The sequence below is a fragment of the Trachypithecus francoisi genome, unplaced genomic scaffold (assembly GCF_009764315.1).
Source record: "Trachypithecus francoisi isolate TF-2019V2 unplaced genomic scaffold, Tfra_2.0 Lachesis_group12, whole genome shotgun sequence".
In the NCBI taxonomy this organism is placed as follows: Eukaryota; Metazoa; Chordata; class Mammalia; order Primates; family Cercopithecidae; genus Trachypithecus; species Trachypithecus francoisi.
This window is the reverse complement of record NW_022681457.1, coordinates 85,807,327-85,831,941: the sequence shown is the minus strand read 5'-3', so window position 1 is coordinate 85,831,941 and position 24,615 is coordinate 85,807,327. Positions and strand designations below refer to the sequence as shown.

Below are 24,615 nucleotides of genomic sequence, written 5' to 3'. Positions count from 1 at the left end.
TTTATTACTCACTGATTGAATATGCATTTAATGTGTCAAATAAACCTAGGAACATGGGATATATAAACCAAGGTAAACAGGCTTCCTTATTGCAGGTCTCCTCAGAACCTTTCATATTTGACTGTAGGTAGTGAATCTCCAAAGAGAGACTGCAGAATGCAAGTTTCCAAAACTTAACTAAGGAATCCTTTTTTTGTTTGTTTTTTTTTTCAAAACACACCAGTGAGCCAACTCCCCCATCCTACTAGGAAAGGAAGGTCGAGCGGTGGTGTGCAGCTGCAGATTATGGAATCAACCCGCATGGGTTCCCATTCTAACTCCATCACTTTACAATTGAGCTGTTCTGTATCTATTTCCCCATCTGTAGCACAGGAATGTAACACCTACTTCCCAAAGAGTTGCGAAGATTACAAGGTAATACATGTAAACCACCTAAAATAATTAGTGGTGGTTGGCTATCCCCCCTCATGTCCTTCTTGGATGTTGTTTGTATCCGAAGTCTCCTAATGTACAGTTCCGGAAAGCTACTATTAACAAATAACACTCGCCTGGCACGGTGGCTCATGCCTGTAATCCCAGCACTTTGGGAGGCCAAGGCAGGTGGATCACCTGAGCTCGGGAGTTTGAGACCAGCCTGGCCAACATGGAGAAACCCTGTCTCTACCAAAAAAGTACAAAATTAGCCAGGCGCATGCCTGTAATCCCAGTTACTCAGGAGCCTGAGGCAGGAGAATCGCTTGAATCCAGGAGGTGAAGGTTGCGGCGAGCCAAGATCGTGCCATTGCACGCCAGCCTGGGTGACGAGTGAAAACTGTCTCAAAAAATAAATAAAAAACACTCCAGTTATGCCCAACTTCTGTCCGCATTCCCTTTACAGACAATGTTCCTTTGGGGCTCATGAGAGGGACAGTGGGAGCATTTAAACTAACTAGCTTAGTTACTAGCTTACTTACTAGCTTAGATGGAAAACAATGATATTCATAATCTCTTTTGAATAACTGGAAGGGCTTTCAGCATTTGCAAAACAAAGGATAGAGATCCTTGCCAAAGTCCAAAATTCACACACAGTGCTTTCTCCAACAATGCTTGAATTTACCTTTTAAATCATTTCTCCACACAGAACTCAAGATGTAGAAGGTAAATTAACAAAACTCCCAAATACCTCCAGCATTCTATATTGAGACATTATATACACGCATATATGTATGTGTATATATGAATGTGAATGGGAGACGTGGTGGTATGTGAAATAGCTAAAATACCTTGCTGCTTAAGACTTTAAGGTTTTTTTAACCATCTGTCCTAGTTCTCTTTGAAGTAGACTGGTAGAGATCAACATCCACTGGGATGCAAAACATTTCAAGCAAAACCCTGATCATTTTATTCTCCCGTTTTCTTCATCCTGAGTTGTCTCCTTTCACATTTACTTTCTATTTCACAACTAAGGATTTCTTCTTAATCACTAACTGAATTTATAATTTTCAGTAATAGGAAAACCTAACATTTACTGGGCATCTACGTACCACATACATCTTGAAGCATTCTCTCCATTTAACCAATGGGAGCCTAAGGCTGGAGGCTGCAAGTAGAGGCACGCAACGCTGGGCTGCCAGGCCTGGAGGACAAGCCCTGTTTTGCCACTAACTAGATCTATGATGAGGCTGGTCACCCTTAGTGCACCCTCGACAGTGCCAGTTCACACCTGCTGCTCAGGCATCCTTACTAGTGGCATCCCTTCCACTCTAAACAGTATCTGGAATTTAAGTTATACAGTCCTCCTAGCTATAGCCTCAACACGGCTCCTTATCCCTCTGCACCTGTTTCCAAAATCTGAAAAAGGAGACAGGATTAGATAGTTTTGCAAGAGTTTTTTCAAGCTGTTTCTGTGATTTCCATTTCGGAACTAAAACAGCCTCTAAAGTAGTCCAATTATGAAATGTAAAGATCTTTCGATCTGTCTTCCTCCCACTGATAAACTAATGTCTATTTTTCTCTGATTAGTTTAGACCCAACCTAACTAAATGTTTGTATAGACAAACAATGATTTAACAGACATTTAAGAGTCCGTGAGCATGTCAGCAACTGGAGGAAAACGGAAAACAAGCTGGAATCGGTAGAACTGTTTAAGTGTGTGTTACTTCACTCATCTCCTCACTCCTTCTTAGCTTGGATAAAGTGTATTAATGATGCCAGGACCAGGATACTCCCCACCATGTGTGAGATTTGCAGATATGAAACACCCAACCAAAAACATGTTCACCTGAGCTTAGATTTACTACCCTAAAGCAGAAATGGGCCAGGGGAGATACCTGGACACAAGGCCATGAAATTCCCACATTGGAATAGAACTTGAAGCTCTGACACATAAGAAAACGTTAACCACATGAAGCAGCAAAAGAAATGGATGAAAAAATGGCAAAGTGGGACAATCCAACATTCCGCCACCACCCTCTCATACCTCAGGCAAGGAGAAAAACTGATTTTGGAGTAAATACATTTATTGATACCCATTTTATATATAGTTCAATGAAATAATCTATAAATATAAAAAGCATTTTTCTTTTGGATATCACCATGGTCCATGTAAATACTCAACAGTCAGAATCATCTGCAGGAAGCACTCCAAGTCACACTGTTAGGTTTACAGACCTGAATATACATATTGCATTAAACAGTGGCACTTATGTACTCAAGTGGTCCAGTGGCTTTGGAAAATATGACTACTGGGCATGTGGAATAGAAATAATGTGTTAGGTTTAAATCAATGGAAAGGGTATCAACCATCAACAAAAGCAACAATTATGAATTAATATTCTAGGCAAAGAAAGTACCACAGTTGACACTTGGTGTCAGAATACTGGAGACAAAGTATGTAAAACAATGCCTGTTGCAGCACCACGTGCTCACTCCAACTCCCAGTGGACAGTCCCCCAGTGCCTTAGGGTCACTTGTGGTCAACAAAATGCAATGAAGAAGCTTGATAGCTTAGAATAAAAGGTCTGTAAAGGCTGATATCAAGATTAAAGTAAGCTAAACATTTCAGTGACATAATGAGTTTCTCCCCTAGAAGGGGACTGTGGGAAAAGCTTTTAATTCCCTTTGTTACTCTGAGCATGATCATTTATCTAATGCAGAAGAAAGAACCCAGACATCTGGTACTCAGAACATAGGTGCAAACATTTTCTTCCATTTCGAAGTTTTTTCAACACTTCCGAGGGAACTAATGCAACCACTGTTGAGCCTTGCTCTCCACCTGATGCAGCATAAAATTTTCTCTCATTTCTTCAATACAGGAATGTCTTGCTGCAGACTATGTGTCTTCTGAGTTAGCAAGCAAATGCATTTAAGAGGTCTTAGTTGTGCAATGTCCAAAACTGAAATCTGAGAGGCAGTGTTAGAACTTAAGCAAGGCAGAATTTTTAGAGTCTACTCAAATGAAAGCCTAAGTGAAGCATATAAAAATTCAGTCTTTTCTATTATTTTCAACTGGAATTGATGGCAACATTCCCTGGTAAGGATGGGTAACTGGTGTCATGTAACTCCAGGTCCAAAATACCCCAACTACGTAAAGTGGACCCAAAAGAGGAGAAATACACACTTGAGTTCTGTGGTCTCCAGAATTTGTTGTTGTTGTTGTTGTTGTTGTTGTTTTGCCATTTTCAAAAAAGAAATAGTAGCTTCAGTTGTACACCACCAGTTGAAGGGGTTTTCATCCAAATGAGAAACTCTACCCCTTGTCTCTAGTGGAACAGGCACCAGATTCCCACAAGCGGCAGCTCCCATGTCCTGTAGCACGTGGCATCTGACCCTGGAGTGAAGAGTAAGCTGGCACAGAGCCCCGACGCTGGGATTCAGACTAGATGGCGTTTCGTGGTGTGCCATTGTGAGCCAGTGCTTTCAGACTGCAGGCACTAGTCTGGTGACCACAGCTCCTGTGAGAAGTCACACCCACCTCAAAAACCTCATGAATAGCTTTTCGGAAACAGTGGAAGTTGTAGTCTATTAAACCTGCAGGAAGGAAAAAGAAAAGAACACCTCCTGAATTGTCAATTGTGAAATTTTATATCTGGGTTTGTAGCCAAAAATAACTCGGATAAACACTGGTTGGAAATTCTTAAGCCTCCAAACTAGATAGCAACCTCTTCAATCGTAAGAACAGCTGGTCATCACATACATCCACCATCATAACATTCTGCTAGACAACAAATGCGATTAGACCATTACCTTGGCCAAATTAATACCGCTGGCATCCAAGTTTCAAATCACTCAATTCACATTCAAGAAAAGTAAAATATTCAAATACACTGTGTGGCCTGCTTGAACATAGTGTGATCTTTCAATAATTTATATTTGATTTGATGAAAGTCATTAAATACTTATTGAACAGCATGATAGAGGGTACAATATGTCAAAGGAAACAGCAGATATGGTCCATGCCTTCCAGACAGGATATGCTAGCTGGGGCATAAAGCCAAACTACAAGAAACAAACCAAAACAATCTGGTGTCAAATTGACAACTGTGAAGGAAATCCAAAGGAAAAGCCAAGTGCAGGCCAAAGTAATCAACTGAAAACTTCAGGGACAAGAAAGAACTTTGGGAACACAGACACGATTTAATTAGGCAGAAAGGGGGAACAAAATCACAAGAAAACTGCAGGGACCTGGTAATGAGAACACAGCACAGGCGGAAGACAGGAAAAAAAAAAACGGTCCGACTGGAGAGTGGGACATCAGGGAACTCTTGGTAGGAAATACTAAGAATCAGGTCTGAATAAGCAGGTTACAACCAAATTAAGGTGGACCTTCAGCCTCAGAAAAGAAACAAACTATAAAAGACAAGTTTTGATCAATTCAACTACATTAAAATTTATTTCTGTGCCAAATGTAAAATAGACCATCAAGGAAATTTGAACACTGGCCAGATAGTTGATATCATTAAATCACTGTTAATTTTGTCGTTTATTGTTTTAAAAGCCACTACCTTTTAGAGATACCTACTGAAACCTGTAGACAAAATGATTTCATGTCAGGCCTTTGCTTCAGAATAATCCAGTAGGGAAAGTGGTATAAATATGAAACACAATTAGCTATAATTTTGATAACTACTGAATCTGGGCAAATGATTAAAAGGCTTTTATTATACTGTTTTCTCTACTTTTTTACATATTTGACAGTTTCCACAATAAAATAAAAAAGCTTAATAATCTATAATAACTGAGAAGCTGTCCAGGAAACATGACTGAAGTGTGTCCGTGGATGACGGCTGAACCAAGGAGCTGAATGCATAGAGATTCCTTGTGCTGTCCTACCTTTGTGTACACCTGAAAATTCCCATAAACAAAAGTTAATTTTTTTTTTTTAGAGACAGGGCCTCACTTTGACACCCTGGCTGGAGTGCAGTGGTGCAACCATAGCTCACTGAAACCTCAAACTCCTGTGCTCAAGTAATCCTCATGCCTCAGCCTCTTGAGTAGATAGGACTACAAGTGCGAGCCAGCACACCCAACTAACTTTTTAATTTTTTGGTAGAGACAGAGTCTTGCTATATCTTGCCCAAGCTGGTCTGGAACTCCTGAGCTCAAGCGTCCTCCCACCTCAGCCTTCCAAAGCACTGAGATTACAGGTGTGAGTCACCACACCTGGTCTAAAAAAAAAATTTTTTTAAGATTAAAATGGTTAAAAGCAGGCCACAAGTGATGCACACATGTAATTCCAGCTACTTGAGAGGCTGAGGTGTGAAGACTGCTTGAGCTCAGGAGTTCAAGACCAGCCTGAGCAACACAGCAAGACTCCCATCTCAAAATAAAAACACAAATAAAAAAAAAAACTAACATAGAGAAAAATAAGGAACTGCTAACAATCAGTGCAAAAAAACATAAATATACATGGATCAGGTAAAATGTGAAAGAAGAAACCTGAATAGCCATGAAAAGGTACTTGCCATGAAAAGACACTTGCTCTAAGCAGTAATTTAAAAAGTAAAAATGAAAATCAAATAAGATACCCTTTCACACCTACCAGATTGATAATAATTAAACAGTCTGACAATACCAAGCATTACTAAGGATAAGAAGCAATAAGAACTTCCATAGACCAGTGCCAGCCAGGGGTGAAAATGGTAAAGTCACTTTGGTGAGCTGTTTGGCAATATCTTTATTAGTTAAAGACATATGTACTCTTATAAATTCCACTCCTAAATGTATACCCTAGAGAAATTCTCCACATGTGCAAAGGCAAACTTGTTCATGAGCATTTGTTACAGATGTGTAATTTTTAAAATAATCCAAATGTCCAGCAACAAGAAAATAAAATGTGGTATAGTCAACCCATAGAATGCTATATGGCAGTGAAAAGGAATGAACTAGAACTATGTGTCATCAATTTGAACACATCTCAAAAACCACCTGAATGAAAAGAATCAAGCAAATTGCAGAAGACTACTTATATTTTTATATCATTCATACAATACTCTATTGTTTAAGGATAGACATGAAGTTAAAAAAAATAGGAAAAATAAAATACATACAGCTCAAAGGAAGGGATTTCAATTGAGAAAAACACACAGAAGACTTCAACTGGCCAGGCAGTTGGCTCTCATCTGTAATCCCAGCACTTTGGGAGAGTGAGGGAAGAGGATTGCTTGAGGCAACGAGTTCAAGACCAGTCTGGGCAACATAGAGAGATCCTATCTCTAAAAAATTTTTTTTAAATTAGCCAGCATGGTAGCATGAGCCTATACTCCCAGCTACTCAGGAGGCTGAGGTGGGAGGATCTCTTCAGCCCAGGAGTTTGAGGCTACAGTGAATTATGATCATGTGGGGGCAATGGAGTGAGATTCTGTCTCCAAAAAATAATAATAATAAGTTTTAATTGTATTTGTCATTTTAGTTCTTAAGTTGAAAGGTGAATATACATGTTTTGTTTTACCCAAAAATTTGTGTACATCTGAACTATCCCATTAAAAACTCAGGTAGAAGAGGGAGGACTTGTTGCAGTCAATAACAGAGCTACTGTAGATCCTTGAGTAGTTAAATAATATACATTTCCTGAAAACTAGTCTGTCTTTGGGATAAAAGATGATACATACTACACCCTCCACATATATGTCAACTACATGAATATTATCAAGTAAGAGACTACTGCAGCACCACTGGCCTGAAGCAATGAGAACCTGGAGTGGAATCACTGACAGTGAAAATGGAAAGGAAACCCAAGAAACAGTTCCAAGAAACAAAAGATCAGATTTGGTGAAAATTCAATATAAACAATACAGAAGAATAGAAAAAGGAGATCACGAAATCTCCTCTGTGAAGCAATCTGCAAGTGCCCTTTCAGCAATCACACCACACAATTACCTAACTATAAGATATTTACGCTCGGACAGCACAGGAGAAACTCGCGCGACCAGTGACAGAAGTATGACAGCCAAGAAAGTCACAAAACAGGGGAAATACTCGTCAACCAATGATTGACATGACGTTGAAGGTAACATTCACAATATTCAAGAAAGAACGTCTTACTAATAGCTCCAAACATGGGACAAGAGCATGAGCCAAAGTCATAGCTGGAGATGTGAATTTTTCAATCACATAGAGAAGATTAACTGAAGCCATGTATTTGATGAGCTGACCTAGAAAATAAGCAAGCAGAAAGACTTGGCTCTGACAAACAGGACTGAGGGAAAAAAAAAACAGCCAGAAGAAACAGGAGAGGTGGTCGGGAAAACAAACACACAAAATATCCCAAGAATTCAGCTTCAGAGAAGCAAAGAGAGAAGAAAGTTTTCAGAAAGGAGTGACAAGATCACATGCTTAGAAGGATGAAAAGGCTGCAGAGTAAGAAAAGGCCACTGAATGCAGCAAGGAGGTAACCTGGTAACTTCTAAAAGTCTAGTTTCTATCATCAGAGTGAACAGGCAACCTATAGAATGGGAGAATATTTTTACAATCTATCCATCTGACAAAGGGCTAATATCCAGAATCTACAAGGAACTTAAACAAATTTACAAGAAAAAAACAGCCCCATCAAAAAGTGGGCGAAGGATATGAACAGCCACTTCTCTAAAGAAGACACTTATGCAGCCAACAAATATATGAAAAAAAGCTCATCATCACTGGTCATTAGAGAAACCCAAATCAAAACCATCATGAGATACCATCTCACGCCAGTTAGAATGGTGATTATTAAAAAATCACAAAACAACAGATGCTGGAGAGGATGTGGAGAAATAGGAACGCTTTTACACTGTTGGTAGCAGTGTAAATTATTTCAACCATTGTGGAAGACACACAAATACCATTTGACCCAGCAATCCCAAAGGATTATAAATCATCCTACTATAAAGACACATGCACACGTACGTTTATTGCAGCACTCTTCACAATAGCAAAGACTTGGAACCAACCCAAATGCCCATCAATGATAAACTGGATAAAGAAAATGTGGCACATATATACCATGGAATATTATGCAGCCATAAAAAAGGATGAGTTCATGTCCTTTGCAGGGACATGGATGAAACTGGAAATCATCATTCTCAGCAAACTAATACAGGAACAAAAAAACCAAATACTGCATGTTCTCACTCATAAGTGGGGAGCTGAACAATGAGAACACATGGACACAGCAAGGAGGACATCACACACCAGGGCCTGTCAGCGGGTGGGTGGCTGGGGGAGGGATAACATTAGGAGAAATACCTAATGTAGATGACGGGTCAATGAGTGCAGCAAACCACCATGGCACGTATACACCTATGTAGCAAACCCGTGCATTCTGCACATGTATCCCAGAACTTAAACTATAAACAATAAATAAATAAAAGTCTAGTTTCAGTAGACTTGTTCAGATGGAAGCCAAACTGCATTCAGTTAAACAGGTAATGAAAGCATCTGAAGGCAGAAAGGCTAGATTTAAAATGAGAGATCAAAAAAAGAAAAGAGAAAGTCTGATCTATATATGGAAGGGAAGGCCAAAAGCAGTTTGAGCTTTTTTTTTTTTCTAATAGCCATTTGTCTTAACATTGCAATTATTATTTTCTCTTGTTTTCAAGAACCTGAAAAGTTATGGCAAAGAAATTAACATAAAAAACAGCTTTTTAAAATGCTATTACCTTTTCGTTCAAAGCTTTCTTCCCTTAGAATGCAGACCAGTGCCAAAAATTTAGTCACCTCCTTTAAATAAAGGACAGTTGTATTATTCAGCTTGATAATTGCCATAGATTCTTTGTCATAAGCACTTCCACTTCCATCTTCCTTTAACCTATTTTAAAAGAAAGTACTATTCATTACAGGCTTCCCATCTAGGCATGTGTCACATTTAATTTGCCCAATGACATCCACCCAGTTTCCCAAATGTCTCTGGGAAATAATACTGGCTTAAATATATTGGGAGAGAGTGTTGTTAAGGTATAGCGTTCCTAAACACAGAATCTCAGGGATTCCTATTAAAAACAACTCCATACACATCCTTTAATATAGATAATCAGACATTTGGAGAAAAAGGTGCAAACATATGTATATCTTAACCAGGGAAATGACAACATTACCAACATCTTACTAAGTGGGGCTACTCATCCCCTACACTGTGTTCTGTAAACCCAGCTGAGGTGTCTCCTCTCTTCACTGCCCTCAGGTCACAGGGCCCCTCTGGGACCTGCCGCCTCACTTAAATGAGCTCCTTCAAGGCACATTCTATATGCCAGGTCAATCACATTTTCACAGAAAACATATTTTTTGCTTCCTCACAAAACCAAGAAAATACTTAAGACTAAACAAGAACAGTCTCAGCTAGAGACTAGTAGGGACTATGTTGAAATTAACAACTTTTAAAAAAAGATACGGACTCAGAGTCTTTTCTGATGTAATTGCCTATAAAAATCTAAAGGTTATCTAGGAATTAAGAGTTGTCAAAAATGCTTTTTTAAAAGTATTTGCCTTCAAAAACAAAAGAGGTGAGGGAAATAACACTAAAAAGAAAATGTCGGCTGGGCACAATGGCTCACGCCTGTAATCCCAGCACTTTGGGAGGTTGAGGTGGGCGGATCGTCTGAGGTCAGGAGTTCAAGACCTGCCTGGCCAACATGGTGAAACCCCATCTCTACTAAAAAATAAAAAATAAAAAAAATAAAAAATAAACCATTAGCCAGGCATGGTGGCGCACACCTTTAGTCCCAGCTACTAGGGAGGCTAAGGCAGGAGAATCACTTGAACCCAAGAGGCGGAGGTTGCAGTGAGCCGAGACTGTGCCACTGCACTCCAACCTGGGCAACAAGAGTGAAACTCTGTCTCAAGGAAAAAAAAAAAAAGAGGAAAAGAAAATGTCGGGAGTAACTGGTAATTTTCTTTGATAGCAAAACAATGTATCCTTTTTCTCCTATTTTCACTTTTCTATATTTTCCATGCAGTTTTTAATGAATAGGGGTGAGGCTTATTTTTTAAACTATTCCAAGCCTCACAATTTATGTTCTCATATGGTAGCATGAGCATAATGTCAAAAAAAATTTGGGGTCTGGCATGGTGGGTCATGCCTGTAATCCCAGCATTTTGGGAGGCTGAGGTGGGAGGAATACTTGAGCTTTGGAGTTCGAGACCAGCCTGGGCAACACAAGAACACACATACACACACACACACACAATTTTAAGGTGACAGAAATAACACTAAAACAGTTGTTAGTAGTTGACCTGAATAGTGGCTCTTTACTCCTATTTTCATTTCTCTATATTTTCAGTGTATTGTTTTTTTCCACAAAGTGGGGGCTTATTTTCACTATTCTGAACCTCGCAGTTTACCTTCTTATACATTTCTTTGATCCTCACAACAACCCTGAGGACACAAATTATTACTATAGCCCTATTTAACCACATTATGTCCTTTCTGCAACAAGCGAAAGTAAACTACATAAATACAAAGAGGACTATGCCCATTGAAAAGATACAGAGGCCAGGCACATGGTGTCCACCTGTAATCCCAACACTCTGGGAGGCCAAGGAGGATCACTTTGGCCCTGGAGTTCAAAACCAGTCTGGGCAACAAAGTGAGACTCCATCTCTACAAGAATATCCAAAAGTTAGCCAGGTATGGTGGCACATGCCTGTGCTCCCGGCTACACAGGAGGCTGGAGGACAGCTTGAGCCCAGGAGGTCGAGGCTGCAGTGAGCTGTGTTCACACTACTGCACTCCAGCTTGGGCAATAGAGTGAGACCCTATCTCAAAAAAAAAAAAAAGGTAGGAACTGAAGTTCATTAAAAATAAAGTGATCTCCTGGCAAAGTCAGGACTCAAACTTAGGGTTTTTAACTCAATTCCACGCAGTTTCCAGTACCTTAACTAATATAAAGTTAATTTGGGAAGGCAGAGTGGAGGGGAAATTAGTGTCATTTGCTTTTAAGAGTATAGAAGAAAACTACTTCCTTCTAATTGGAGAAGAGGAAGTTGTAAGTGCTACATGTTCTCAGCTTATAGTTAAGATGTCCCATGCAGATCTTTTCCTGTGCCACATGGAAAGTGAGAACAAGAACTAACTCTGACAACAGGTTCCAACATAGACAACCCTGAAGATGATTCCCTAAACCAGTACCCACAGCCAGCAACTGTAAGAAACTATAAAGTTCCTAATGTCAAGCCAGCATACGATCTTGAATCACACACTAACATGAGAAAGAAATAAGAAAGGCACATTCTATTCAAAGTTGGGAGATTAGCGCGACTTGATTTGGCTGTGATTAATAAAATTAAGAATAAAAATATGTTAATGACCATAAAATACTCACTCAGAATCTGTAAAGCATAAGATCTGCTTTCTACATTTATCTGTTTTAAGTTTTTAAGACTATTAGGAAAATATGCTTATCTGAATCTTAGTCAAAATAATGCCAAGGCAGGCCAAGAGTAGTGGCTCACGCCTATAATCCCAGCACTTTGGGAGACCAAGGCAGAATACTGCTTGAGGCCAGGAGTTCAACACCAGCCTGGGCAACACTATGAGACCCTGTCTCTACAAAATAGTAAAATTTACAAAAAAAAAAAAGGCCAGGTGCAAGGGTTCACACTTGTAGTCCCAGCACTTTGGGAGACCGAGACAGGAGAATCACTTGAGTCCCGGAATTCAAGACCAGCCTGGGCAACATCGTGAGACCCTATCTCTACAAAAATCAAAAATCAGCCAGGCATGATGGCACACGCCTGTAGTCAGGAGGATCACCTGAGCCTGGGAGGCGGAGGCTGCAATGAGCCATGATTGTGCCACTACAATTCAGCCTTAGTGACAGACCATGTCTCAAAAAAAAAAAAAAAAAAAGTTAGCCGGGTATGGTGGGGTGTGTGGCTGTAGTCCCAGCTACTCAGGAGGCTGAGGTGCGAGAATCACTTGAGTCCAAGAGGCTGAGGCTGCAGTGACCTGTGGCTGGACTGCAGTGATGTAATCATAGCTCATTGCAGCCTGGAACTCCTGGGATCAAGCAATTCTCCTGCCTCATCCTCCTGCTTAATCCCCCAAGTTTAGCTAGGACTACAGGTGCACACTACCACATCCACCTAATATAATGTACTTTATTATGTATAAGGTATTTTAAAATGTATTGGCTGGAAGCAGTGGCTCATGCCTATAATCCCAGCACTTTGGGAGGCTGAGGCAGGTGGATCACCTGAGGCCAGGAGTTCGAGACCAGCCTGGCCAACATGGTAAAATCCTGTCTCTACTAAAAATACAAAATCATCCAGGCGTGGTGGTGCACTCTGTAATCCCAGCTACTCGGGAGGCTGAGGCAGGAGAACTGCTTGAATCTGGGAGGCAGAGGTTGCAGTGAGCCGAGATCGCACCGCTGCACTCCAGCCTGGACAACAAGAGCGAGACTGTCTCAAAAAAATAAATAAAATAAATAAAATGTATCTAACACTGAAAATAAATTTTACAGCTAAATTTGATTTTTGTATTATAAAAAAGTTGGTTTATGAAATTTTGATTTGTTTTAAATAAAAACCAAACATTCTACTCATCCATTTTTTAAATTAGAAATGGGAAATATGAAACTTTCCTAAAAAATATAATAAACGGACAATGCCTCATTTTCATTATGTAAAGAATTAAAACAAGCCAGGCATGGTGGCTCACGCCAGTAATTCCAGTGCTTTGAGAAGCCAAGGCAGGTGGATCACGAGGTCAGGAGTTCAAGACCAGCCTGGCCAACATGGTGAAACCCCATCTCTACCAAAAATATAAAAAATTAGCCAGGTGTGGTGGCAGGCACCTATAATCCCAGCTACTCAGGAGGCTGACGCAGGAGAATCGTTTGAACCCAGGAGGAGGAGATTGCAGTGAGCTGAGATCTCACCATTGCACTCCATCCTGGGCAACAGAGTGAGACTCTGTTTCCTCCACAAAAAAAAAAGGCTGGGCACAGTGGCTCACGTCTGTAATCCCAGCACTTTGGGAGGCCAAGCTGGGCAGATCACAGGGTCAGGAGATAGAGACTATCCTGGTTAACATGGTGAAACCCCGTCTCTACTAAAAATACAAAAAAATTAGCTGGGCATTGTGGCGGGCACCTGTAGTTCCAGCTACTCAGGAGGCTGAGGCAGGAGAATGGTATGAACCTGGGAGACAGAGCTTGCAGTGAGCTGATACCACGCCACCACACTCCAGCCTGGGCAATAAAGCGAGACTCCATCTCATAAATAAATAACAAAAGAGAGCATATAATCACAAAAGTTAAAGGAATAGATGGATAGACATAGAATAGGTAAGACAAATGTACTCTCCTACTTAGAGGCAGCTGGAGAAAGACATGGAAAAATTAGGCAAAAGACCAAAATGAAGGGCAGAGTCAGAGGTGAAAGAGACATTTAGACTAGATGGAGCAGAGAGAACACACAGGGAGTAGAAAGTAAAGATAATGCTAAAGCATCTGAAAAGCAACTTGAGAGTGCTGATGTTAACATACCAGGGGAATCTAGGAAGTCAATCGAGAGTGCACAGAATGTTATTAGTCCTTTTTTTTTTTTTTTTTGGTAAGCCTGGGGTCTGTGTTGCCCAGACTGGTCTCCAACTCCCAGCCTCAAGCGATCCTCTCACCCCAGCCTTCCAAACATCTGGGATTATGGGCGCAAGCCACCACACCTGGCCATTATCAGCTTTTGAAAAGCCAGTAATTCTCCAAAGTTTTCACTAGTCCTCTGTCCTATTCTACAAAATCACTTGCTGGCTGGCTTTCATAAATGTCCATATATAGTTTGGCAAATTTACATAAAGGAAGAGCTCAAATTTTAGAGATTTATTTTGGAAACCTGTATATATGGGTCAGATTTTTAAAAGTTCTTCCAGCATCCAAAATTCTAATTACTTTCTTTGCTCTCTGAAAGATTAAGAATCCCTAATTCCACAAAGCCTGAGGTTAAATCAGGAACCAGAACTTACTTTGTTACTCAGACCATTTTAAATAAATTAATCTAGCTTTTCAATCTAGCTAAGTTCCAGTAGTGAGAAGACACTGTGGAATCCTCCCCCATCCCCACAACAGCGGGAGAAACTTGCAGTGATAAACAAGTCCAGTTCTAGTCATGCTTTCCAACTTTTCTTAGCCATTCTCTGAAGGAGTAAGACCCAGCAGCCCACTTCCAGAGAAATCATGCTCCAAGTTAAAGCACTATGGTCAGAACAATCCCAGTTCATGTAGTACTACTTGCCAGAGGCCTCAGAAATTAGTCTTCTGGACAAATCAAGTTAATAATTTTCTGCCTGAGATATTGCAGGAATATGTATATAACTTACCCATATATACAAGACACATCAATTACAACATCGATCATGTCACAGCAAAGTTCATAAGATTGCATATCCACAGGGGAACTGTCTGTTGCAATGTAGATTTTGCTGACAACATCAAAGAGAAAAGCTTTTTCAATACCTGAATTCTTGGAAAAACAAATGGGAAACTGTTCAGTATTTTTTAAGAATCACAATTTACAACTTATCGAAGATCTTGAATTACTGAATAACATCCAAGGTCATTTTTAATTATATAACCCATACCAAAAAACAAATAGCACTTGCTTGAGAGACTCGTCTATTATCCAAAGAATGAAAGTGGAATCATTTCTCTACTCTGATTGACTGACATAATTTCATGAGTCAAATGTTCTTCTTCTTCCTCTTTACTCAAATGAATTATTTTCTAAGACATCATAAAAAATTTAACAAAAATCTCTAAAAATCAAGCAATGCTACATTTTCAATAATCCTCTTATTAATATAACCCATCTCTGATTTGAATCACCTTGCTATCAAGAAAGGTATTATGTGGGAATTTACAAACCATAAAAGAATTACACTTTGACATCAACATCTATTTAAGAATTCAGAAAATAACTTGAGTAATACTTTATGTTATCATTTATTTTACATGTTAAGCAGGTCATTAGTCTTTGTACTTGATTCAGATTAATTCAAGACTTTTTTGGAAAATTTGAAAACACAAATATATTCACAAAAATGGAACCAGAAGCTGCAGTGAATTAAATATAAATTGCTCACTTACTGATATAAAGATATTTAATAGGTTTTCCAAGGTCGGCAGTTGTGGAATGAGTTTCTGTACCACCTTACTAAAGGCTTCAAATATTGAATGGTCATAGATACTAGTCAGATAAAAGCTGAAAAACACAACATAGCTTGATTAATTTGTTCTGTGACAACTATCATAATACATAAAATTTTAAGTTTCTTAACATTTGATTTCAGCGAGTTCAATAAAGCCTCTTTATCTTGTCTACCATGCCCATTACTCAAGATGACAAATACACTTTCCAACCTGGCTTCATCTCTTTACTGGATTGACACAGAGGGCAACTGAAGTAGTACTGAGAAAAGGATTTTCAGGTACATAAACTCCAGTATTCACTGAAGTCTTTGCAATCTGATCCAAAAAGCTTTTTTTAAGCACATAACTGAGACCAAAAATAAGACTAAAAACTGAGAAAGCTAGAAGAGTTATGTGACATATATTAAATAAGAACATAATTCAGGTTTCTACTAAAACGTCACCTCAAAAAGTTCTTTCCAGACCAGGCTACCTAAAATAGCACTCCTGTACCCAATGCTTTCAACCCCTTTCCCCTAATTTGTTTTTCTTCACACCATTGGTAAGTACTTAAAACGATACTATACATTCATTTAGGTGCTTTTGAGCTGTGTCATTGAAAATGTAAGTTCCAGGGGAAAGAGACTTTATCAGTCTTGCTCCTAGCAGAAAGCCCACTTCCCTGAACAGTGCTCGTAAGTATCTGTTGAATAAACAAATGAACACAACTGGTGTTTAGAATTTATGTAAAGAACCTATTAAAGAGGATGGGAGTTGGGACTCTACAGAGAATGGAGGAATCTACAGGAGTCTGGAGGCCTAAAAGCACTTACGGTGGAAAAGTAACACATGTAGATTCAATAAAACATGTATTTGAGAGGGAAGCCTTTAACAATTTAAACACTGTCGACAATTCTACCTGCTTTATAGCTCAGGGAGTATAATCTTCATTATATAGTCGCATCCACCACACATTTATACGTATATATATTACAACATCAGAGACACAGAGCTGTGTATACTACTTTATAGGTAATTTAAAGATACTTTCAGCCGGGCACGGTGGCTCATGCCTGTAACCTCAGCACTTTGGGAGGCCGAGGCCAGTGGATCACTTGAGGTTGGGAGTTCGAGATCAGCCAGACCAACATGCAGAAACCCCGTCTCTAGTAAAAATACAAAAAATTAGCCGGGCATGGTGGCGCATGCCTGTAATCCCAGTTACTTGGGAGGCTGAGGCAGGAGAATTGCTTGAACCAGGGAGGCGGAGGTTGTGGTGAGCCGAGATGGCATCACTGCACTCCCGCCTGGGCAACAAAAGCGAAACTCCATCTCAAAAAAAATAAATTGCTTTGAAGGAGCTGACTTAAGAACCTAATCTAGCAAGACAGGGGTCTAATTTAGATGTAAGAGCAATGGAACAGGTAAGGCCAAGATGACCCTACAGGTACTAGGGAGAAAGGAATATTTTAGTGTTTCCTGTAGGCCAAAAGGCGAGCAAAGTAAGAATTACACCTTTGAGGCTTGAGGTAGATGGGGACAGGGAGAACCTGCAAGTCACAGGGCATTTTAGTAAGCTGAGTTTCTAGAAACTGGAAATGAAAAGGAGCTTCATCCATAGGACTGCTAGTACTAAATAAAAGCCTTTTTTTTTTTTTTTTTGAGGCGGAGTCTTGCTCTACGGCCCAGGCTGGAATCCAGCGGCGCGATCTTGGTTCACTGCAACTTCCACCTCCTGGGTTCAAGAGATTCTCCTACCTCAGCCTCCTGAGTAGCTGGGACGACAGGCACACATCACAATGCCCAGCTAATTTTTTGTATTTTTAGTAGAGATGGGGTTTCACCATGTTGGCCAGGCTGGTCTCAAACTCCTGGCCTCAAGTGATCCGCCTGCCTTGGCCTCCCAAAGTGCTGGGATTATAGGCATGAGCCACTGTGCCCGGCCTAAATAAAAGCTTGATGCAACACTCTACTGAAGTTAACAAGGTCTAGGACCCTACATGGTACTGAGGAAAGGAATGGCATGTACCACTGAGGTGGGATGCCCTGGAAAGGAACATAGACACGGAGTAGAGAGAATCAGAAGGATCCCCATGGAGCACTGGGGAACACAGGACAAGAACAGCTCAAAATCCAGGTAAAAACTATTAGCAGTGGATTCCCAGAAAAATAAGACGGAATTTTTACGGAGAGCCACTTTCATTTTCTCCTACAAACACTAATGAATTTTTATTTTTTTAACCATGAATTACTTTCAAATTTTTTAGAAATTTAATCCAGGCAAACTAGAGGTCAATGAGACTTGTCTACATGGTTTCCTAGAATAACTGAAAGATCTTGGAGCCTGAGACCCAGGGGAGGGACAGCAGTTAGCTTGAGCCCATAAGGAAGTCACAACAATAGAACAGGGACAGAGAAATAACTTGCTGTCTCTCTCCCCTGCTCCCCCTTTAAGCTACTTCTATCATCAAGAGAACATTTTCTTGGGTATTTTTTAATACTCATTTCTACCTATATCACCAAATAAAATAAGATGTACAAAAATATTCCTCATACACTTTTAGAATGCATATACAACAAATCAATCCTATATAGTAAGTATTATTGAATAATTTTTAATAGTAGTTACAAACCAATAGTCCTCTAAATTTAATAGCAGCCTTATGCACATTTATAAGATAAACCCACCTAAGCCAAACTTTAGAGATTCATAAAAGTATAAAGTGTTTCAAAAGCTAAGATCTATTAGAGTCAGTCCAGCGGGGAGGTGGAAGGGAGCCAGCAGGAAAAATAAAAATGAAAAATAAAAAAAGTCAGTCCATATTTGAAAGTGCACTCTCTGTATAAGGCTATTCCTACTAAGAAAGACACTGTCTAACACTCAAGCTAAAGACTTCTACAATAAATGTGACAGATTCACTTCACTGATGCAAGGCGGGGAAAAGTAATGAAACCAAGAGGAAGGAGTCCCAAAGCAGATTTATGCCATGAAGAAACAGCCTGACTCCAGTCTCTTGAGATGAATTTGGAAAAGCACCAGTGGAAACACTTCACATGACTTCAATCTCCAGGAAAACGCAAAAAGTGGGTAAAGTAATTTCTCAGTATCAGGCTCCCCAGACAGCTTGGAATTCAACAAAGAGATCAAAAACATCAAAGATGTGGCAAAGGGCACACAGGTAGCAAAAACCTATGATGTTTGTAATGACAGAGATGGGAATACATGGACACATTGTTCACGGCTCTCATAGCAAACACACATGTTGTTACCTAAGATGGAGTTTTTCTAGCCCAGCATCTGCAAGGTCATCATTGGCCCTTTGATGAATATCCCTCTGTGTTTCTATTTTGTGATCATCAGACAGACCATCAACTTTGTGAATAAAAACCTCAAAATTCATGTCTGGGTTAACTTTGTAGGCTTTAGAAACAGTAATGTGAAGTCTTGTTAAAGCCTCCATGTAGTCATCCTGTAAGTCAGAACAAAATATTTTTTTAAAAGAAATCTTACAAAAGTCAAGTAATGAGTTAAAGCCTCAAACCACCTCTTTCCCCAACCACAGAAAAATACTATCCTAATTATCATCCATATTCAAACATTCAAATATATTAACTATACTACTAAATAACTCTTCAATTGTCTCAAGATAAAAAAAATTCAATTACCAAGTTAATGCTTGTAATTTTTAATACTAATTTAAGAAAGGAAAAAGGAAATGAACATTTCTTTCCAACATAATTTTTTAAGTAATCCCAGCTCTGCCATTTATTCAGTGTGTCACTTTAAGCAAGCTGATTAAACGCTGATCTCAGTTTACTCATCTGTAAGATCAGAATTACAATACCTAACAATAATGTGAAGATTAAATTAATTAGATCCTGTATGTGAAGGCACCCTCTGTACAGCCTATCACTCAGAAAGCATTCTTAACTAATGCTTAAGCTTATAAAAAGTAAGCTTCTTAAAGGATAGGGACTTGCCCCATTCATCTCACTGACTGCCACATGCTAGGCCCTCCATAAATGCTTGATGAGCTAAACTCAATTTTGACAAATAAGTAAACTATTCACTTTAATACCTACTGACTCAGTTCTCATATTCCTCTTTATGTTATGGGATGGGATCTTTTCAGGGAATGATGCCACTATTATAAAATATAGCAACATCTACCATTAACCAATAAAAGTGGAAAGCCAATGTTAGCTGCTCATGAACTAGGACTCAAGGATGTAAACCGTATCTCCTAATCATCTGATACTCTGTACCTGCACAAAGGCATGTCTGCTCCCAAAGCACCTCTGCAACTGCATCCCTTACACTGTTAGGGAATCTACTGCCAAAGAAATAAGCTGCAAGTACATGACAAAGAAGATAAACAACCTTCCTTTGTTTCCACATCTTTTTCCCACCAGGGAAGAGGAGTAAACACATTACTAACTACCTGTGCATCAATGACGTATATCAATGCTCCTGTTCCCCTGAAGATCATCTCATAGTCAAAGGTTGGGTCAAAAAAGTCCATTTGCCCAGGAAAATCCCATATCTGGAAATTCACAAAGGAGCTATTGGAAATGTCATCCTTATAAATCTTGTTGGTACTTTCCAAAAACAGGGTCTCGTTGGGTGACATCTTATGAAACACCACCTGGTAAAAGAAAACAGGCAATTTTATGACTATTAAACTTCAGACTTTAAATTTAAAATCCCACCCTGATTTAACATTTAAACATTTGATCCCATAGCAAAAAAAAATTTTTGAAAAGTAGAAACTGAACGGTGAATCCATTGGTATTCACTATCCCTTTATTTGTGACAAAAGAAGACACCAAATTAATTTCAATTAAATCTATTTTGGAGCTGAATCTTTTCTATGTTCTATGCACTGTACTCAGTTCTAATAGCAGCAATCTCTATCACCTCCATTAGTTTTTCTGAGAGAAAGCTAGCATTAATTCTGTCAAAATCTGCTTTAAGATTATGAAAGCCTTACAGCTAAAGCTTAAGAAGTCTATTTTATTCAAACATTACTTAAATGTCTACCTCAGGCTCTGAGGAGTAATTTAAAAAGTGAAACAGACTGGACTCTGCCCTCACTGACTTTGCAGTCTAAGAAGGGCAGTGACTATACCAAGAAGAAAGTGAAAACGTCCAGGGGGAGGCCACGGGGACTGGCAGGGAAAAGATAGCTCCCATGAGAAAAGAAATGTAAAGACATTTGTTAAGAATCACAATAATCGGCCCAGTTTGGTGGTTCACGCCTGTAATCCCAGCACTTTAGAAGGCCGAGGCGGGCGGATCACTTGAGGTCAGGAGTTCGAGACCAGCCTGACCAACATGGTGAAACCCCATCTCCACTAAATATACCAAAAGTAGTCAGGCATGGTGGTGCAAGCCTGTAGTCCCAGCTACTCGGGAAGCTGAGGCAGGAGAACCGCTGGAACCTAGGAGGTGGAGGTTGCAGTGAGTGGAGATCACACCACTGCCCTCCAGCCTGGGCGACGAGCAAGACTCCGTAACAAAAAAAAAAAGATTCACAATAATCACAAGCTACACAGTTCTAACATAAAACCACTTTGCCTCTAACTTACTTTCTAGAAGAGAAAAATGAACAACTACTCTAAAGGTTTTCTCAGTAACAAATGTGAATAACTAAAATTAGTTTGCTAAAAACCTATAGTCAACGTACCCAAGTTTTGCTGTAGAGGTGAAAATCAAGGTAAATAAAACACGGTACTCCCAGAAATCTGGAAGAACGCTGCTTTTTAAAAAGATCCCATCTACAAAATATTACAGATTCAGAAACAAAAAAGAAAATCACAGATTTGTTGCGGATAGGCCTTTGCAACAGAGTGGAGAGGTGAAAAGACCAGATGCCTGCTGATACTAGTTTCACTACCAGCTCACTCCGCGTGTAATGGGTTTGGGTGACGCAGGAAGTCAATCTTGCCTCTATTTAACCCTTACTAAACAGTGTAGGCCGGCATGGTGGCTCACGCCTGTGATCCCAGTACTTTGGGAGGCTGAGGACGATCACTTGAGGTCAGCAGTTCGAGACGACCCTGGCCAACATGGTGAAACCCCGTCTCTACTAAAAACACAATAATTAGCAAGGTGTGGTGGCGCACGCCTGAAATCCCAGCTACTCGGGAGGCTGAGGCGGGAGAATCGCTTGAACCCAGGAGGTGGAGGTTGCACTGAACCGAATTGCGCCACTGCATTCTCCAGCTTGGGCGACGAAGCGAGACTCCGTCTCAAAAAACATAAACAAACAAACGTGTACAGCCCTTCATTTGTTCACGAAAGCCCAAAAGTGAAAACAAGCTGACTAGGTCTGCAAAATATTCTCAAAGTCTCAGATTTTTATAAACACAACCCTACAGGGGGGAATATCACCAGTAATTACATGCACCAGGCCACAACTACTGAAATGGGTGCAATCTCAGTACCCAACTCCCAGTAATGCTACAGCGAAGTCTCCTTCACATCAGTAGCGAGAATTACAACGCCCAGTGTCTTAGTCACAACTCTTTCTGACGCTGCTCCCTGGGGCTCTGCTGGGAATCCCTGCACACTCAGGTCACCTGAAGTGAGAACAAATCAAAACGGGCCAGGGGAGGGAGTCCACGAAGTTCTCCAAGTGAGAACTGGAGAGTGCGTCTCACTTTTGTAAATGACACAGGAGCTGGGTCCCAGGGGGCGGAGGTCTTGGGCGGTGCCACCGGGCACCTGCCTCCCTGCAGCCAGTTTCGCCTTCAGCGCTCCACTTGGCCTCAGCTGACTTGGGCGTGGACGCAGAGGTCGGGGTCCCCGCGCGGGCCGCGCCTGTGCGCTCGCAAGAGTGGAAGAGAAAGTGCGGAGGGACGGAGCGCAGGCGGGCCCCGGCCGCCGCCCTCCCGGGCGTCCCCGCTACCGGCCACCTGAGCCCCGGAGAGGGGGCGGGGGACAGGGCGCAGCCCCGCTCACCTTCTGGATGGAGGACTTGCCGCTGCGCCGGAGTCCCATGAGCAGAATCCTTGGCTTAGAGCTGTCAGCGCCCCCCGGGCCACAGCCTCCACCAGCCCCTGCCCCAACCCCGCCGCCCGCCGCCGCCGCCTCCTCTTCCTCCTCCTCCACGCCGTAGCCGAAGTCCTTTGGAAACGAATCGGCCGCGCCGTAACTGCCGGCGAGGGGCGTCTCCTCCGCCCCGTACTGCAGGGACATGGTGCTGGAGCCGCCGCCGCCCGCGCCCTGACAGGCCAGGCCAGGCCGAGCCAGGCCGCCGCCTCCCCAGTCCGCCTCCGCCGCCGCCGCCGCCGCCGCCCCCGCCCCCGGGAGCCGCCACCGTCCGGCCCGCCCCCCAGTGCCTGGCTCTCATAGGCCCCGAGCCGAAGTCCAGCCGCTCATTGGCCGTCCGAGCTGCCACTCGAGAGCAGCAGGGTAGGTGGTGCCCTGTCACGTGCCGGAATCACCTGACTAGCAGCCGCGGAGGGGGGAGGAGGAGTCACGAGGAGGGCGGCTCGGCCGCGCCTCTTGCCTGGGCTCCGGCCCTCGGCCCTCCGCCCCGGCCCGCATGCACCGCTGTCCGCACTGCTCCCCTTCCTTCTTCCGGGCTCCTAGAGCACCGCTATGGAGATGCTCTCCCGGCATTTGAGGGAAGAATTGATTATGTTCATCCTGCAACTGTACTTTCCCAACCGATATTTATTGATGCCTGCAGTGTCCTGGGTACCTAGCAAAGGGCACAGAACTGGATCCGACTCGGACCCTGCCTGCCCTCAGGTTGCTTGAAGATGAACAGAGATCGGACTTCTGCGTAAGTAACCTCGCTACGAAATATTATGTGGGAAGGTCACGGATAAATAATGCTCGGGAGTTGGATGAGAAAGCGTCTGAGCAGATCTAGGTGGATGGATAGATTGGGATGTGCAAAGGTATGGGGGAGCCAGCCACACTGAGGGCAAACCTCAACCAAGGCAGAGTCACGGGTCACCGTGACTTTGTTCTAGCAGGTAGCTGGACCCTGATAGGAAAGCAGATGCAGCCAAGCTAGAACATCTTACCTTCTTTCTTCGGTAAGTCGCCGATAGTGAATACTGCTGCCACTTCAAACCCAACGGGACTCAATTTGCCCTCCTTCCCGCCTTGTCAAAGTCTACTCCAGGAATTCCATCCCCCATAGAACACTGCCTCTTCTATGACCTCGTTCAGATTAGAGACTAAAGTATTGAATAATGAAAGCAAACAAAAGCAAAAGCTTGTTACCAGGTATGTCCGAGAAATATAGAGGAATTTTTATCTTTGACAATCAGGCTCTAGAACTGGAACTTTGACAAGAGGATCCACTTAAAGCACAGCCGTATACTTTTTTTAAAGTACAGGAGTGGGGGTGCTCCCAGCCCTCCAAGGAGACTGACTTCTTGATTATAAAGGAAAAATTCGCACATGCAGGAAGGTCTGGGACTTTGGTTTTGTCTAAACCCGTAAGTTAGAGGTAGGATACACCCTTAGAGGTCATCTAGCCCAACCTCTGACCGAAAACGAACCTACTCTATAGTATCTAATAGACATGCAGAATGCACTTAAATAGTTCGAAGGGAAAAGAGCTCACCAGCTCGAAAGGCAGCCAACTCCATTGTGGCAAACTTTTGTTTAAAAATTTCTTGAAGTCGGCCGGGCGCAGTGGCTCACGCCTGTAATCCCAGCACTTTGGGAGGCAGAGGCGGGTGGATCACGAGGTCTGGAGATCGAGACCATCCAGGCTAACACGGTGAAACCCCGTCTCTACTAAAAATACGAAAAAAAATTAGCCGGGCGTGGTGGCGGGCGCCTGTAGTCCAAGCTACTCGGGAGGCTCAGGCAGGAGAATCGCGTGAAACCAGGAGGCGGAGCTTGCAGTGAGCCGAGATCGCGCCACTGCACTCCAGCCTGGGCGACAGAGCGAGGCTCCATCTCAAAAAGTCTTAAAGTCAAATCACACTCCCTGAAGCCTAATAGAATAAAATAAGAATAGTCTTCATCTTTTTCATGACAGCACTTCAAATACCAGATTGCAGTATTCAT

At 41.7% G+C, this 24,615-nt stretch overlaps 1 protein-coding gene across 1 annotated transcript; it reads right to left on the bottom strand.

The window, feature by feature from the left end:
• Nucleotides 1-2,480: 2,480 nt before the first annotated feature.
• On the bottom strand, nt 2,481-22,896 carry RRAGC (Ras related GTP binding C). The gene is made up of 7 exons (XM_033227030.1): nt 22,540-22,896; nt 20,018-20,221; nt 18,846-19,045; nt 15,534-15,648; nt 14,768-14,910; nt 9,114-9,262; nt 2,481-4,008 (listed from the first exon to the last, which is right to left on the bottom strand). Exons 1-7 carry the CDS (start codon nt 22,774-22,776, stop codon nt 3,857-3,859), a joined length of 1,200 nt encoding a protein of 399 aa, XP_033082921.1. The 5' UTR covers nt 22,777-22,896; the 3' UTR covers nt 2,481-3,856.
• Between the last annotated feature and the right edge of the window lie 1,719 nt (nt 22,897-24,615).